The sequence below is a fragment of the Suricata suricatta genome, chromosome 17 (assembly GCF_006229205.1).
Source record: "Suricata suricatta isolate VVHF042 chromosome 17, meerkat_22Aug2017_6uvM2_HiC, whole genome shotgun sequence".
Lineage (NCBI taxonomy): Eukaryota > Metazoa > Chordata > Mammalia > Carnivora > Herpestidae > Suricata > Suricata suricatta.
In genome coordinates, this window is record NC_043716.1 from 42,891,590 (window position 1) to 42,908,565 (window position 16,976).

Consider the following 16,976-nt stretch of genomic DNA (forward strand, 5'->3'; position numbering starts at 1 on the left):
AAGATGGGGGAGGCCCAGGCGGCCCCGGCCTGGGAGTGGGGCCGGCGGCCGGCAGGGCGAAGGGGACGCCCCGGCAGCTGGAGGCCCCGGCAGCCTCCCGGGCGCCCCCGAGAGCCGGCCCGCCCTCCCTCCGTGACAGGTGGGCCTGGAGTTGGGAAAGTTTGGAGCCGGCGGGAGGCGAGGGGCGCCGGGACCAGGCCCCATCGGTTCTGCTTCCCGGCTGTGGGCTGCAGGGAGGATCCCCGTCCAAGGCCCCGCTGGAATGAGACAGAGTGGAGATTTCCTTAACATGAGTTGACATTAAATGGGATAAGCGCTGGGGCGTCATTTTCCGGGCCAGGCCTGGGGATGGAGGCTTAGGAAATGTTCCGAGAGACCCTGGGGTTTGAGGGAGGCTGCAACCTCGGCCATTCCGGCCTTGGTTAGGGCCGGGCGAGACGCGAGGAAGGCCACTTCGGGGAAGCACACTCCGTCCCTTTTTTCCTTTCTTTCTTTTTTCTTTTTTAAGATGCCTTTCTGCCTTTTCGAGAATTTCCTTATTCCCTCGCCGACCTGCACTCGTTGGTGTGGGTGAAACTTTAATTTGTCATCCTTTCATTCCCCTTTGCCCCAGGCTCTCATTCCAGGAAGGGAAATGAAACTGGAAGACTGGTAGGGTTGTTACAGTTAATGTGGAGTTGTTAGACTGCAGAGGAGAATGTTTAATTCATGTTCTCAGTGAACTTTTAAGTCATGCCAATCATTCCAGTCGCTGTTTAATAATATGTTCAAAGGGGTTCATGTAGGGGTATATGTTTCTATTCCACTTTTAATATTAGGTTTCCAGTGGGCTCTGCAAGAGTTCATCTCTTGCCATGGATGGACGTATTTGCCAAAAGTCGCCTGTGCGTTTATTGGTTGTGGAAGGAGTTTAAAAATGGTGTCCTCCTGCCCTTCCCTGCTTGGAAGGAGTGCTCAAAGCAGATGTCTAGAGAAACCTACTGCTCCAGGGAGTGGTCAGAAAAAGATTTTGTAAAGGGATGATTATGGAGCTCTGCTAATTTCCTGAGTGAATGCTGGTTGATGGTTTTACCATGGGTTCTCTATTAAATTTGAAATAATTAATTCCTTTTTTCATGAGCTACTGTGAGCTCTTCAGAGAAAGGAGCTATATAATAGCTTTATTTGAAGTTATTTGTAGCCTCTGATTCATGCTGCATTATTTTTAAATGATTATTAATGATTCATATTTTTAGTTTAAGAACTAGTTCCTGTGGGTTTGGGAAACAAATAGCCGAAAGTACTTCGTTAAATTCAAAGGCTGATGGAAGGAATTTTTGTTGTTGTTGTTTTGCAAGTTAGTCCTTGTTCAACTTTTACTGAGATTGTATGAGGGGTTTGAGGTTTTTTGCTGTTAAAAGTCAGAGCTAGACAAGGATATAGTAGCCCTCAGAAGAGGACTTTTGAGATACTTTTAACTTTCAATGTATTACTTTCTGATGCAGCACATTGTAGTTTACCGCTCGTATTCTGTATTTACTTGAGGTTTACCTGTGTGATTGTTCAATGAAATAATTACTACATTGTGTTGTAACTAAAAAAATTGGTGCCTCGTGTTTTAGCTTTTGTGGTCTCACAACCTACTTCTTCTTTTCCAGTAGAAATGATGGAAGAATTGCATAGCCTGGACCCTCGACGGCAGGAATTATTAGAGGCCAGGTTTACAGGGGTTGGCGTTAGTAAGGTGAGTAAAATGACCATAATGAGCACTGTTCATAGTCAAATTGAAACACATTGAGAAAACAGTTAAGATCAATTTGGCTGGACCGTATTGGTAGATTGTAGGGGAGTAAGCTCCTACAAGTCATTCCACTAACTTACTGGTACATTTGAAGGGATTCTAAATGGAACTATATGGTTTTCTTTCCCCTCTAATATAGAAGAGGTTTCCCATGGGTCTTGTTGCAAGGATACTAATGGGATGTGTATCTAGATTTTGTGCCACATTTTGTCAAAACAACTCAGTCATTTAAAAAAAACAACTCAAAAGGTGTTGGCATAGGTTCATTACAGTAGGTTTTTTGGGTAGTTCTATGATAAGAGTTTTGAAAAATCTGCTTCTGCTGTTTGTCAGTTCTCCAGATCTGCCACTCAGCAGATTCCGCCTGGTTGCACCCCCCAGACTGCTCTCTCTCCTCCTATTTTTCCTTCTTGTTCACAATTTTTGTTCTGGGAATATAAAGTAAGATCAAGCCCCCAGGTGGTTATGTTGAGCAATGTTATGGCTTCCTCTGCGTCCTTATGTAGTTCTCTCCTCTGCTCTCATAGAATGGTTTTAGTACAATATACTTAAGATCTTAATACAATATGTAAAATATATATATTTAAAAGCTTCGCTGTTCTAAGATCGTTGCATTAATTGGGCTTGAGACCTTGAATTTTTGATCTTTGACTTCATGTGATACATTTCTTTCTGTGCTTTTCAAGAAATCTTATTTCTCGTGGGGACCTAAATGTTAGTTTCATGTTTGGTTAGTAGCTTCTTAGTGGAGAAGGTGTTGGTTGTGGTTTAGTTGGAAAAACTAGCTGCTTTGAGGGGGTCTTACAGTTTTGGTGAGCTGGAGTAGGTTGTTAGTTTATGTTCATTAACAGATACTGAGTGCCTTCCACATACTAACATTGTGCAGGGTGTGAGGAATGAGAGCTCAGTGCCTCCAGGCTGCCACTGTGGAGAAAGCGAGAGAGGGGATGGTACCTTGGTGAGATCTGGATTAGAGCCGTGACAAGGTGCTATGGGAACACAGGATTTGTTTTACGTTTTGTAGTTCTTGGTTTCTTTGGCCATTTTCATTAACGTGGCACTTATGGCACTTTGGAGAGGCCATACTGACTGTTGGTACATTTTGAAGATACAAGTATAAATGTAAGTTCTCTGCTCTAGGAGAAGTAGTTTCAACTGGAAGTGAGCAGAATGTTTGAGTATTAAGTTGATCTGTGGATTAACTGATTATGTGTCTTTTAATTTGGGAATTCAGCACAAGGGTCATGTCCAAATCTGTCTGTTCAGGTGGTCACCTATGGAATAAAAGTAAGTTTGTACTCAAATTGTATGTAGTTTACACTCGTTGGGTTTTGTTGTTCCTATGCCTTTCTTTTCCTCAGTTTTTAAGGTCATGATAGCTACATCCAAGTATACTTTTAATGGGGTGGAGCGCACGTGATGACGATAATGACATTGTGAATCTTGCTGCCCAGGCTTAACTTAAAATTGTGTAATTAAGGTGTCAGAAAATTAATCTGTTTAATAGGAAGTTCTTCCTGTTCTATATATAAGGAAGGTTATTTATATCCAAATGTTTTTATGCCACTAATTGTATGTTACTTTGATGTTAAGGCATAGTAAGTATATTGATTCTAAGAAATATTATCCAAGGACCATTAAGGGATTGGTTTTTTTCCCCCATAACAAAGAAACTTGTGGGGGGAAAGCAAGTAAATATTCTGTAGTTTGGAGTTAGGAAGAAGAAAAGAAAATCTCCATTTTGTATAACTTCTTTTGCCTGTAAGATGTTGTATCTCTCGGACCGCTGATTGGAAATAGGACAGAGGAGGCGGCGGCCATGTGCTGGGAGGAAAGGTGCTTTGAGAAAAACTCCTCCTTCCTCCTAGCTTTGGATTCCTCATTATGGGTCATCGTTTCCCAGTGAGGATGTCACTGAGTTGATAGTTTTCAGTTTCAGCTCTTGCTAAATGGGAGAGCAGAGTGACTTTCCTGTGATAGTGCCATCTAGTGGGACTGCTGTAGCCTCAGGGGCTGTCTCTGGAGTTTCTCCTAACTGATCATAACATTTTCAGTACTTTTTGATGTCCATAGAAGGAAGAAAGTTAGTGCCATTGTGGATTCTTTCCTGGTGGACAAGGGTGTTTTAATAGCTGCAGCCTTTGAACTTCCTGGTTGTTGATAGATGTTTTGTCATGTTGCTTCAAGGTTTTTACACCTGCAAATTAGATCTACATCACAAAACTTAGACTAAAACAAAATGGTCAAAAGCCACCATATTTATTATTTAAGTTGCTCTTATCTGTAGGATTTTAATTCACAAGTATAAAATTTTCTTGCATTTAAATGCATTCGGTTTCTTTTTCTCTTTTCATTTATAATAACTAGTAAGCCAGGATTTGTGTTGTGCCTTGGGATGCTCTGTTGTTTTTTAAGAGGTTGGGGTTTTCTGTCATGAAGATAGAGGAAAGTAGCCTAATGTGTACCGAGAAAATATAGGTGTTTTTTCCCTCTATATAACTGTCCTTTTTTTTTTTTTTTTTTTAGGAGGACATGTAACCTTAGCATTTTTGAGGTGATAAGGTTAAACTGGGTTGTGTACCTACTTTTTCATTTCTTGTTGACCTGATAGATGAGCTATCCTACTTTTTTTTTTTAAGTTCTCTCTTAACACTGGGTAAACCACTTCTAAGTTATGTAAAACTGACTCTACCTTGTATTCATATATTTTCAGTGAAGACTTATTGTAGCTTGTATTCCCTACTCTGCTTTCTATCTTTCTTTTTTCTTTTAAGATTTTATTCTTTTAAGTAATCTCTGTATTCAAACTCTCAGCCCCAAGATCAGGAGTCATATGCTCCACCATTTTAGAACCAGCATGGCACCCCATTTTGACAATTTAAGTACAGGGAGTCTCTGTGATTCCAGAGGCTATGTGAAATAGGTAGAATTGCACCCTTGCAAGCACTGTATCTGTAGCTAGGTGTTTTGTGTTTTTTAAGGTTTTATTATTTTTTTTAATTTAAGTAATCTCTACACCCACAGTGGGGCTCAAACTCACAACCTTGAGATCAAGAGTCACATGCTCTTCTTCTGACTGAGCCAGCCCGGTGCCTTGTAGCTAGTTTATTTTTAATGCTAATATAGTAGCAAATACTTACATAGTACTTACTAACTGCCAGGTACTGTTCCAAATACAATAAAAGTGATAAATGAATTTAGATCTTTTGTTACAGGGATACTGATCTTAATAAACCTCTGCTCACTTTTTGTGAGACCTGCTAATGCCCACTGCATTGCTCCCGCTGGTTGAATTCTAGACTTACCAAGGATCACATTGTTACAACTTGCACTTGTATTATAATTATGTAATTTAATAAAATTTGTAAACTAATGAAATATAATTGCAAAATATAAGAATTGTTGATTCTCTGAAAACTGAGTTAACTGCCTTGGAAAAACTATAAGGTGGGTCAATAAGGAGATACTTAGAAATGTTTATAAATTTTTGTTTTTTGTAATTTGGAAGAATTTTTCATTTAGATCCTTGGCAAGTATTTCTTAAGTCTCCCTTTGCTTTAAAAGAAGTTGAAACTAGACATTGTGGCCGATGCATTATGGGTGTGGTTTGTGTGAGCTCAGAACTGTAGTCTGGATCTGTAACTCAGAAGGCTTGCATCAAGACTCGCAACAGAATATACACTTATAGGTTTCAAGTTCAAAGAAAATGTTTAAGGGGTAATTTTTTTTTAGATTCCCCACTGCAACCTACTTTTTTTGATTAGTGTCATTAGTTTTAGTTGTATTGAATAAAAAGGATTAATATGGTTTTTGATTGATGATGGATGGTATTGAAAAGAGTAAAATGAGAACCCATGAACCTTCTGTAATGACACAAGAACCTTCACTTTCTAGAGCCTGATGTAAGACCATATATTTTTAAGTAGTATCATGTAGAGTTTTGATGTCTTAAAGAAAAACAATCATTTTTCTACCACATAAATTTGATAATGTGATCACTATATTTAAAACAAATTTTCTTCTGGTATGATCAGTTTAAGCGATCAAATTTGACTTCTGAAAAGATATTTAACCAAACTGATACCTTTTTCTCCTGTTATTTAGTTAATTGCATCAATTAGAAGGTACCAGTTTTGGATATCTAGTGTTGGCTCTTTTACATACCAATCCAGTAATTAAAAAAAATATATGTTTTGGTGTTTTACATTTAATACATAGTTAGACAATGCTTAATAAGCATAAGTTCTGAGAGACAGTCTACACTTTAACCATTGAATTTTAAGGCACTGTTAAATTTATTATTATGTTTGCCTTTATGTTGTCTTCTCCCTTTCATTTACTTAGTATTTGTTTAATTCTCTCATTTCACATCGAGTCAAGTATCAGCTCATGTCTCTTCTTTCTCTGAAATTTCTCGAGCATTTGTCTGCCCTCCCTGCTACTTTCTCAATCCTTCCTCATTCACCACTGTAATAGCCAGTCTCTCGTACCCCATTTATCTTTCTGTAAACTGTCTCCAGTTGTATTTCTAAAACTACCAGTATTGTTTTATTCCCTTGTTTTAAGGGTTCCCATTGCCTGTTGGACTGAGCGAAAACTCCTAATTTTTCATTGTCGCGGTCAGTTGTCTGCTCTCCCAGTGCTGTGCTCTGCTCTCTCAAACCATGACTGATCTGTTAGCAAACAGGTCATGCTCTCTCCTTTACCTTTCCTTTTTTATTTGCCTGATGAACTTTCAGCTTACTCTTCAGAGCGTAATCTAGTGTGTCTTTATAGCTTTTCCAGATACTTGCACCATTCTCATTGCATTATTTTATTAGCACCTGATAACCTACTTTTATTATTTGTTTCTTCATTAACCTCCTTGAGAACATGTATGATATCTTTATCTGGCTGTTGAAATGCTCAGCACCTTGTACACATTGACTAAGTCTTTGTTGAGTTAGAAAAGAGTGTTGAGAAGATGAAAGTAGAGCTAGTCGTCATTCGTATAGGCATGATCTGCTCCAGCTCATTGTTTTACTCCAGTCTCAAAATTCTCGTCTTTCATTTAGGAGATTTAGTTCATTCATATTTAATGTAATGGCATATATTTAGGCCTAAATCTTCCTTGTGTTTCTTTTTAAATCTTTCTTATGCCTCTTTTACCATCTTTTGAAATTTTTTTCATTTATTGATTTTCTATTATGAAAGATAAAGAAATAAGCACTTAATACTTTTTCTTTCCCCTACCTTCAAATTTTTGTCAGTTATTATTAAATGTTTATTTTTTTGAGAGAGACAGTGAGCATGAGTGCAGGGGAGGAGCAGAGAGAAAGGGGATAGAGGATCGGAAGTGGGCTCTGTGCTGAGCTTGGTGTGGGGCTCGAACTCATGAACTAGGAGATCATGCCCTGAGCCCAAACCAAGAGGAGTTGGAACTTAACTGACTGAACCACCCAGGCACCCCATCATTTTTTAAAAAATTATTTATTTTGAGGAGAAAGAACTCTCATGAGCATATGTGCATGCGTGCATGTGCACAAGTGGGCAAGGGGCAGAGAAAGAATCCCAGGCAGGCTCCACACTGTCAGTACAGAGCCCAATGAGAGGCTTGAACTCACGAATGTGAGTCTAACCCTCAACTGACTGAGCCACCCAGGTGCCCCGATTATGACACCTCATTATCACCCGTAGTCCATAGTTTACATTAGGGTTCACTCTTGGTCTTGTACATTCTATGGGTTTGGTCAAATGTATAATGATACTTCTCTATTATAGTATCATACATAGTAGATCTATTGCCCTAAAAATCCTCTGTGTTCTGGCTGTTTATCCCTCCCTCTCCAACTCTTAGCAACTACTGATCTTTTTATGGTCTCCGTAGTTTCATTGTTTCTGGAATGTCATATAGTTGGATTACACAGGATGTAGTCTTTTCACACTGGCTTCTTATACTTTGTAATATTCCCTTAAGTTTTCTCCATGGCTTTTCATGGCTTATTGGATCATTTCTTTTTAGCACTGAATAATATTCTATTGTCTAGATGTACCACAATTTTTTTCCCTTCACCTCTTGAAGGACATCTTGTTTGCTTTCGAGTTTTAGCAATTTTGAATAAAGCTGCTATAAACATCTATGTGCAGATTTTTATGAATGGTTGAAGTACTTTTATTTATTCTCTTGGGATTCATTGGGTTTCTTGAATCAATGGATTGCTGATTTTGATCAGTTCTAGAATATTCTCAGCTGTTGTCTCATATGTCTCCTCTGCCGCCGCCATCTTCTTGCACTCTATTTAAACATGTTAGAACTTCTTACTGTATTTTCACTGCCTCCTACCTGTTTTCTGTATATGGTCTTTATTATTTACCAGAACTGAATACTGTGTAGTTTCTTCTGACCTGTGTTCCACTTCTTTATTTTCTTTTTAAATTTGTCTAATCTGCGTAAACCTATCCATTGAGTTTCCATGAGGGCTGGTTTGTTTCTGGGTCACTCTTGTCTTGAAAAGGTAGCCCTGTGCTCCTTGTTTAATGTATGGGGTGGATTTCTCATACTTTCCTCATTGGGGAGGTCTCATTCTCTCCCCACACCCCCAGACCTCCTAAAGTACAGCTCAAAGGGTTTTTTTGGAATTAATCAGCAAATGCTCTCAAATAGAAATAAATTTTGAGTGCTGAGCTTACCTTTTTTTTTCTAGTTTATTTTGAGAGAGAGAGAGAGAGAGAGAGAGAGAGAGCGAGCATGTGCAAGCGGAGGAGGGAGGAGGGAGGAGGGAGGAAGGGAAAGAGTGAGAGAAAGAATCTCAAGCAGCAGAGCCTGATGTGGCTTCACCTCCCCAGTTGTGAGATCCTGACCTGAGCCAAAATCAGGAGTCAGAGGTTTAACTGACAGAGCCACCCATCTGAGCTTACCTTTCTGAGTTTTTATTTTCTCATGGATTTTAGTGCAGTAGTTAATTCCTCGTTTCACTTTTTAATTAAAAACATTTTCAAAAATTTTTATTATTTATTTTGAGAGAGAGAGCATGCACATGGGAGGGACAGAGAGAGAGAGGGAGAGAGAGAGAGAATTATAAGCAGACTCCATACTGTCACAGTGCAGAGCTCAATGTGGGGCGAGATCATGCATGACCTGAGCAAAATCAAGTCAGTCGCTTAACTGACTGAGCCACCCAGGTGTCCCCTTTTCTTAATTTTAGAAGGAGAGTAAGAGCGCTCATGTGCTGTGCACATGAACAGAGAAGGGGCGGAGAGGGAGAGGGAGAGGGAAAGGCAGAGGCAGAGAGAGAGAGAGAAAAAGAAAAAATATCCCAAGCATGGAACCCAACATGGGGCTCAGTCCCACACTTTGGCATCATGACCCAATCCAGAATCAAGAGTCAGTTGCTCAACCAACTCAGGCGCCCCAAACTTTTTAGAGTCAGTAGTAGTATTGTAAACCTATTGAACACTTGCAAAGTGTGCATGAACTCCTGTGCCACAGCAGGTAAAGAATCCACACCTAGGTTTCTCCCTTGTGGTTTTTCACATCTCATCTGCTTCCTTCCTTCCTATATGGGGTGTTGTTGTCATTACTCCTGGCCATTAGTGTCACTGGTGTGGTATTATTCTCTGTTTACTTTTAGTTAAATAAAGATTGAATTGAAATATTCCTTAAAACTATTTGTAAAGGCAAAGAGAAGGGAAATAAATAAGGTATATTACCAGTGATTTCATATTTCAACCCTGAGTCTAGGGTCAGTCTTCTTCTTCTTGGCCTTGTCTGTGTCTCAAATTGCCAGGTCCCTCTTGGTGGTAGGTTTCACTTAGCCCCTAACTACTACTAGATGTGATGGAACTGGATTAGTTTACAGTATGCTTCCTGGTATGTTAGCCATGTTAAATGCTTCTTGAGCTAGTCTCTTAGAGTTTTTACAGTGCAGTTTCCCTGTTTCCCTAATCTGGAAGGAAACTTTACTTTTTGTAGTCCCAGATATTCCTTCCTTGGACTTTAGACACATTAAAAAAAAGTAATTCCTGGAATATTTGGTGACTTTGCCCTACAGAGGGGTTCACCTTGCCATTTCTCTGTTCTCTTTGGATCATATGAGGGTAGTCTTTTGGCTTAGTGTGGGGCCACAGAGCTTCTACTGCAGGGTTGTTTGTCTTAGCACCTGCCTGCCCTTTGGTCAGCTTTTTTGCCCTTACAGAGACTTTCATGGGAAATCTGGTTTTATACTTCGGATTGTTCTTTTATTTATTTTTATTTTAGGGGCGCCTGGGTGGCTCAGTCGGTTAAGCGTCTGACTTCGGCTCAGGTCATGGTCTCATGGTTTGTGGGTTTGAGCCCCGCGTTGGGCTCTGCTGACAGCTCAGAGCCTGGAGCCTGTTTCTGATTCTGTGTCCCCCTCTTTCTCTCTGACCCTCCCCTGTTATGCATACTCTGTCTCTCTCAAAAATAAATAAATGTTGAAAGAAAATAAAGTTAAAAAATTTTTGTCTATTTTAGAGAGAAAGCATGAGCATAGGAGGGGTGCAGAGGGAGAGAGAATCTCAAGTAGGCTCCGTGCTCAGCATGGAGCCTGACCCCACAAGCCTGGAATCATGACCTGACCTGAAATCAGGAGTTGGACACTCAACTGATTGAGCCACCCAGGCACCACTGGTTTTTTTTTTTTTTTTAAGTTTTTAATTCCAGTATAGTTAACATACAGTGTTATATTAGTTTCAGGTGTATGATGTAGTGATTCAAAAATTCTGTATATCATTCTGTGCTCATCACTATAAGTACTTTTTTTTTAAAGAAATACTTAAAACAATTTTTTAATGTTTATTTATTTTTGAGAGAGCGAGAGAGACAGAGACAGAACATGAGAGAGAGGGAGACAGAATCTGAAGCAAGCTCCAGGCTCTAGAGCTGTCAACAAAGAGCCTGATGTGGGGCTTGAATTCACGAATTGTGAAGATTATGACCTGAGCTGATGTTGGATGCTCAAACCACTGAGCCACCCAGGGGGCCCAGTGTACTTTTTTAAAGTAAATCCTACCCCAGGATCCAGAGTTGCGTGCTCTACCAACTGAGCCGGCCAGGTGCCCCATAGTAAGTGTGCTTTTTATGGGCTGTCCTTGCATTCTACCCAAGGAATTCTCTTTGCAGATTAGAGCAGTCTGGAGAATTTGGAGTACCAATGGGAGCTGGTCTCAGTTTGGTTTATTAGTTTTGCCTGTTTTCCAAGGTTCTCATGGCTAAATCAGCCTTTTTGCTGATTCTTGCTCCCAGTACTCTAGTTTTCTAAAACCTTACCTTTACTTTTTGTTTGTTTGTTTGTTTTTTAAAGTAAGCTCTGTGCACAGCTTGGGGCTCAAACTCACAACCCTGAGATCAAGAGTTGCACACGCCACCAACCAAGCTGGCCAGGCACCCATTACCTTTACTAATTAACAGTGGAAATAATTAGCTGTCTGACACAAGAGGTATCATTCTGTTCACAAATAGACCTAGTGCTGAGGAATGCTCATAGTCAAATGCTCAGTAAGAGAATATTTGATGTTTTAGCAACTTAATTGGTAATTTCCTATGCAATTTGGGACACAACTAAGAATGGAATTTTCATTATAGTCATATCTTACTCTTTTAATGTAACTTTTTTTTTTAATTGTGTAGACCAAAATAGGAATAATTTATCTTTGGTCCTAATGCTGTCTAAGAAGTTCATGAACTGTATGACTTGGAAGTCCATTCAACTCTGGGCACTTCCAGTTAAAAAAAGTTTTTGATGGGGTGCTTGGGTGGCTCAGTCGGTTAGGCCTCTGACTCTTGATTTCAGCTCAGATCATGATGTCATGGTTGTGAGATTGAGCCTCATGTCAGGCTATGCACTGAGCATGGAGCCTGCTTGGGATTCTTTTTCTCCCTCTCTCTCTATCCCTCTCCCACTCGTGCTCTCAGAAAAAAAAATTTTTTTTCATGGACTATAACAAAAGAGGGCGCCATATTTGAGAGAGGGAAAATAAAACTCAAATATTCCATTTAGGAATTAATCCTAAATCTTCTATTATCAAAGAGTGAGTAGTAGTGTTAAAATGTAAAAACCTCAGGAACAAAGGCTAGAACAAAATCTTACCAAAATTCTTTATTAAGCTTTTCATTGGGTATAGATAGGCTTTTGGGAATTCGGGTTGCAAATACCATAGGAACAAGAAAAGTACCTTGTTCTGCCTACTAAGCGTATTCTGAAAATGGCAGAGAAGTTCGAAGTGGAGCATTTTTCTGAAAATATTCTCCAAAAAAGGGTGATGTCTGTTTTCTAATCTTACCTAGATGAGGGAGATAAAGAGGTTGGTCATTAAACTTTTTTTGTGTGTGGTAAATACACATAAAACTTACCATTTTAATCCTTTTTAAATTTTATTTTTAATCATTATTATTTTTATTATTTATTAAATATTTTTGAGAGAGACAGAGTGTGAGTTGGGGAGGGGCAGAGAGAGAGGGAGACACAGAATCTGAAGCAGGCTCCAGGCTCTGAGCTGTCAGCACAGAGCCCGACATGGGGTTCAAACTCATGAACCGTGAGATCATGACCTGAGCCAAAGTTGGACAGCCAAGTGAGACACCCCATGCATCCCTCTAATCATTTTTTTTTAATGTTTGTTTATTTTTGAGAGAGTGTGCATGTGGGCACCAGCGAGTAGGGGAGGGGTAGAGACAGAGGGAGACAGAATCCAAAGAAGGCTCTGCACTGTCAGCGCAGAGTCTGACGCAGAGCTTGAACCCATGAACCGTGAGATCCTAACCTGTGAGATCCTGACCTATGAGATCCTGACCTGAAGTGGAGTCTGATGCTTAACTGACTGAGCCACCCAGACGCCCCCCATTCTAATCATTCTTGAGTGTAAGTGACATTAAGTATATTCAGTTTTTGTGCAGCCATCACCAGCATCTCTCTCAAGAAACTTCTCATCTTGCAAGAATGAAACTCTGTACTCATTGAATAGTAACTCCCCACTTACTCCTCATCTCAGACCATGGCAACGGATCATTTTGTTTTTTGCTCCTATGAATTTAACTGCTTTAGAAATCTCATGTAAATGGGTTTGTACAGTATTTGTTTTTTTTGTGACTGGCTTCTTTCACCTAGCATAGTATGCTCAGGGTTCATCCATGTTATGGCATGTGTCAGAATTTCCTTCCTTTTTAAAGCTGAGTAATATTCCGTTATGTGTACCACATTCTTTTTAATCCATTTATCTGTCATTGGATATTCGGGTTACTTCTTCCTTTTGGCTACTGTGAATACTGCTGCTGCTGTGAACATAGGTGTGCAAATGTCTATTTGAGTCCCTACTTTTATTTCTTTTGGGTACCTGTGCAGAAGTGGAATGGCTGGATCATATTAAATTTCATCATTTTGTTGGAGTTTGACCTCCCTTCAGCTTTTATAATGGACAAAGGGCAGTCAAAAATGGTAATTCTTTTTCTTTTAGTTCACATCTAGCAGAAGCCTAAGCTTAGAAATTGCATTAACATCTATAGAAGAACTAGTAATACTGTTCACTGTAGTTTTTTGCAAATAGTACAGTTGGCCTAGGAAGTTGGCCTTTTATTTTAACCAGTTTTAGAACAGTAATAGCCATCTATCCAAATTTGATGTCCTAGAATTTTATTTTAACCAGTATTGCCTTAAGTGTTAAGTCCTGTGAAGACTGTTAATGCTGCCCACATCAAGAAAATTGGATGTTAATATCTGTTGTAATGGATGTGATCTGTATGACTGATAACTTTGCTTCTATGAAGAGTAAATATATGACTTTTATCACATAAACTGCTGCCAGAGTTAGTGTTAATATGGTTCCTGTTTTGCCTGACTCCAGAGGAATACTAAGGATTAATTGTGGAATTAAAATGTAATCTGAAGGGCTGGCTGATCTCAGGAGATGGTGCCTCCAGCTCAAGATATCTTCTGTTAATTAACTCTAACAGACAGATTTAATGTTGAAATTTAGGAGAAGCTACTAGCATCAAAGCAAAACTAACTTTACCCAGTTTCCGTTACATTAACGATTGACTAGCTAGAACCAAGATACAAAATATTCCATCAGTTTCTTATGAACCATTTGACCTGCTTGTATAATAATCTGCATAAGACGAAGAAAAGAGACGTAATAGCTAAATTAAAGTTTTAATGTTCAAACTTCTCAGCAGTTAGAGTTCAACCAACTTTTATTGAGTCTTTACTAAGTCTTGGTGTTATGGAGGATTAAGGAAAAAAAAAAACCCAAGATGCACTGTATATTGTTGAGGCACTTAGGCAGACACGGACCCAGATTATCTGTGGCACACCGCTCAGGGTAAATATAGATGTGAAGGTACTGTGAGCCTAAAAGAAGGGAATGTAATTTGCTCAGGAGTCAGATTGTATGTGGAAAAGATGAGACTTTTTCTGTGTTGCTCAGAAAGATCACCATAACATGCAGCACAGATAAACAACCTAAGAGAAGTTCTGATAAAATATTATTACAGAATAAGTCACAGAATGATAGTACAGATTAGCTTGTTTTTGAAGCTTAACAAACTGCTTGGGGTCTAGGGTAGAGGTTCTTTTTTTCAAGATTTAATTTCAATTAGCTATGATATATTTAGTACAAAACTCAAAAGATTTCACAGATATAGAATGAAACATCTCTTTGACACCTTTCCTCTGTCCATCTGGTTTCCCTCCCTGGAGACAACCATTATTAGTGGTTTCTTTTATTTATATATGTGCTATGATAGGTGTGATAAAAATCATATATATTTGTTGTATATGTCATATATTTTATACACACATATATATAGGTATGCAAATACTTAGGTATACTAGCTCCCTCCATTTTTTAGTTTATTTATTTATTTTGAAAGAGAGCAAGTATGAGCGGCAAAGGGGAGAGAAAGAGGGAGAATCCCAAGCAGTCTCTGCACTGCCAGCTCAGAGCCCATTGTGGAGCTCAAATCCACAACCTGTGAGATCATGACCTGAGCTGAAATCAAGAGTTGGATGCTTAACTGACTGAGCCACCCAAGTGCCCCAGCCCCCTCCAATTTTTAAAAATATGTGGACAAGTATATCGTATACATTATTGTATATTTTGCTTTTTGTCCTTAAGATCTTAGAAATTATCTTATAGTAGGATATGTGGAGATTCCTAGTCTTTTTTCCAAAGGCGGCTTAATATATATTCCAGTGTACAATTGAACCATGATATAACCAGTTTCCTTTTGATGGACATTTAAAATGGGCAAGATTTTTTCTTAAGTTTATTTATTTTGAGAGAGAGAGCATGCAAGTTGGGAAGGGGCAGAGAGTGGGGGAGAGAGAATCCCAAGCAGGCTCCTGACACAGAGCTTGAACTCAGGAACTACAAGATCATGACCTGAGCTGAAATCAAGAGTTGGATACTTAACTGACTGAGCCACCCAGGTACCTCAGACTTTTGTTGATATAAGCAGTGGTATCATGAGTAGCCTTGTACATAATGGCATTTCACACACGTTTACATATGTTTACAGGGGAAATCCCTAGAAGCGCAACTGTTGGGTCAAAGGATATGAGCATTTGTAATTTCGGTAGTTACAGCCACATTTCTCTCCATGGAGAGGAGGAGTATAATAGTTTGATATCTACCTGTAAGTCAATCAGTGTTACATATCTCTGAATGAAACCATTGGTTTCTCCATAAACAGTTATGGCAAATGATTTCATGCACAGGTGTTAGGGTTCTTGAACCTCGTAAAATGGTAGGTGAAATTTGTGTGCATTTATGGATGTGTCTCAGGTAAAATTTGTATATGTTTATGGATGGGTTCCGCAGTTTTCATATATTCTTTAACAGTCTTATGACTCAAAATAGGGTTAGAAAACACTATTTAGCAGTTGATTACCTCAAATTAGAAAACATACTTGTCTTTTACAAGAAGTATTTGAGCATGTAAGTAGTTATTAGAGATGTTGTATGGAGAGTTACTATACAGGAGGCTAGCACTCCAGTTAAAAGGAACTGTGGTCACTGTTATATGACCCATCCATATGCTGTCTACAAAGAAACCCACTTTATTTTTAATCTGTATCTTTATAATGAAAGGGATGGAAAAAGATACTGTGTAAACACTAAAAAGGTTGGAGTGGCTGTATTTATATTAGACAAAGGAGTCTTTAGAACAAAGAAAATATTATAAGGGCAAATGAGTCACATTTCATAATGAAAAAAGGATCAATTCATTGGGAAGACCCAGCAGTCCTAAATATCTGTGCATCCAGTATCCAGTAAGTAATAGAGCAAAGCAAAAATTGACAACTGAAAGCAGCAATCGATAAATCCATTATTGTAGTTGGAAATTGCAACATCCTCTCAATAATTGATAGAATAAGCAGGCAAAAAAATCAAGGATCTAAAAGATTTGGACATGTCTGTCAATGGACTGTACCTAATTGACAGTTCTAGAATACCTTGCCCACATTCTTTTTAAGTGCACAAGGAATGTTTATGAAAATAGACAAATGCTAGGCTGTGAAACATGTATCAACAAATTGAAAAGGACTTAGGGGCGCCTGGGTGGCTCAGTTGGTTAAGCATCCGACTTCGGCTCAAGTCAGATCTCATGTTCGTGGGTTCAAGCCCCGCATCAGGCTCTGTGCTAACAGCTCAGAGGCTGGAGCCTGCTTCCGGTTCTGTGTCTCCTTCTCTCTCTGCCCCTCCCCCTCTCATGCTCTGTCACTCTCTGTATCAAAAATAAATAAAACATTAAAAAAAATTTTTTTTAAATTGAAAAGGACTTAAATTATAAGGAATACTTTGACTACAATGGAATTAAATAAATCAAACAGAAGTTATCTGGAAAATTGCCAAATATTTGAAAGTTAAATAACATACTTTTTAAAAAAATGTTTTTAATTTATTTTTGAGAGTGCGGGGAGGGGAGGGTCAGAGAGAGAGGGAGATACAGAATCCGAAGCAGGCTCCAGGCTCTGAGCTAGTGGTCAGCATAGAGCCTGACACGGGGCTCGAACCCACAACTCGGAGATCATGACCTGAGCCAAAGATGGCTGCCTAACTGACTGAGCCACCCAGGTGCCCCAAATAACATACTTTTAAAAAAACTTGAGATTTGAATTCACAAGGGAAATTAGAATCTATTTTGAACTAAATGAAAACGAAAACACTGTATATCTAAATTTGTGGAATGTAGCAAAAG

The 16,976-nt window shown here is 39.1% G+C and overlaps 1 protein-coding gene across 6 annotated transcripts in view; it reads left to right on the forward strand.

Annotated features, from left to right (window-relative positions):
* The window catches only part of TLK2 (tousled like kinase 2), a 127,264-nt gene that overhangs the window by 19,696 nt on the left and 90,592 nt on the right, over window positions 1-16,976 (forward strand). For 5 of the 6 annotated variants that reach the window (XM_029927384.1, XM_029927383.1, XM_029927382.1 and 2 more), the window contains one exon: window positions 1,638-1,723. In XM_029927384.1, coding sequence (XP_029783244.1) covers window positions 1,643-1,723 — 81 coding nt within the window. In that variant the 5' untranslated portion in view covers window positions 1,638-1,642. Of the gene's footprint in view, window positions 1-1,637; window positions 1,724-16,976 lie in introns of those variants that run through there. The other variant, XM_029927386.1, reaches the window with a different exon arrangement.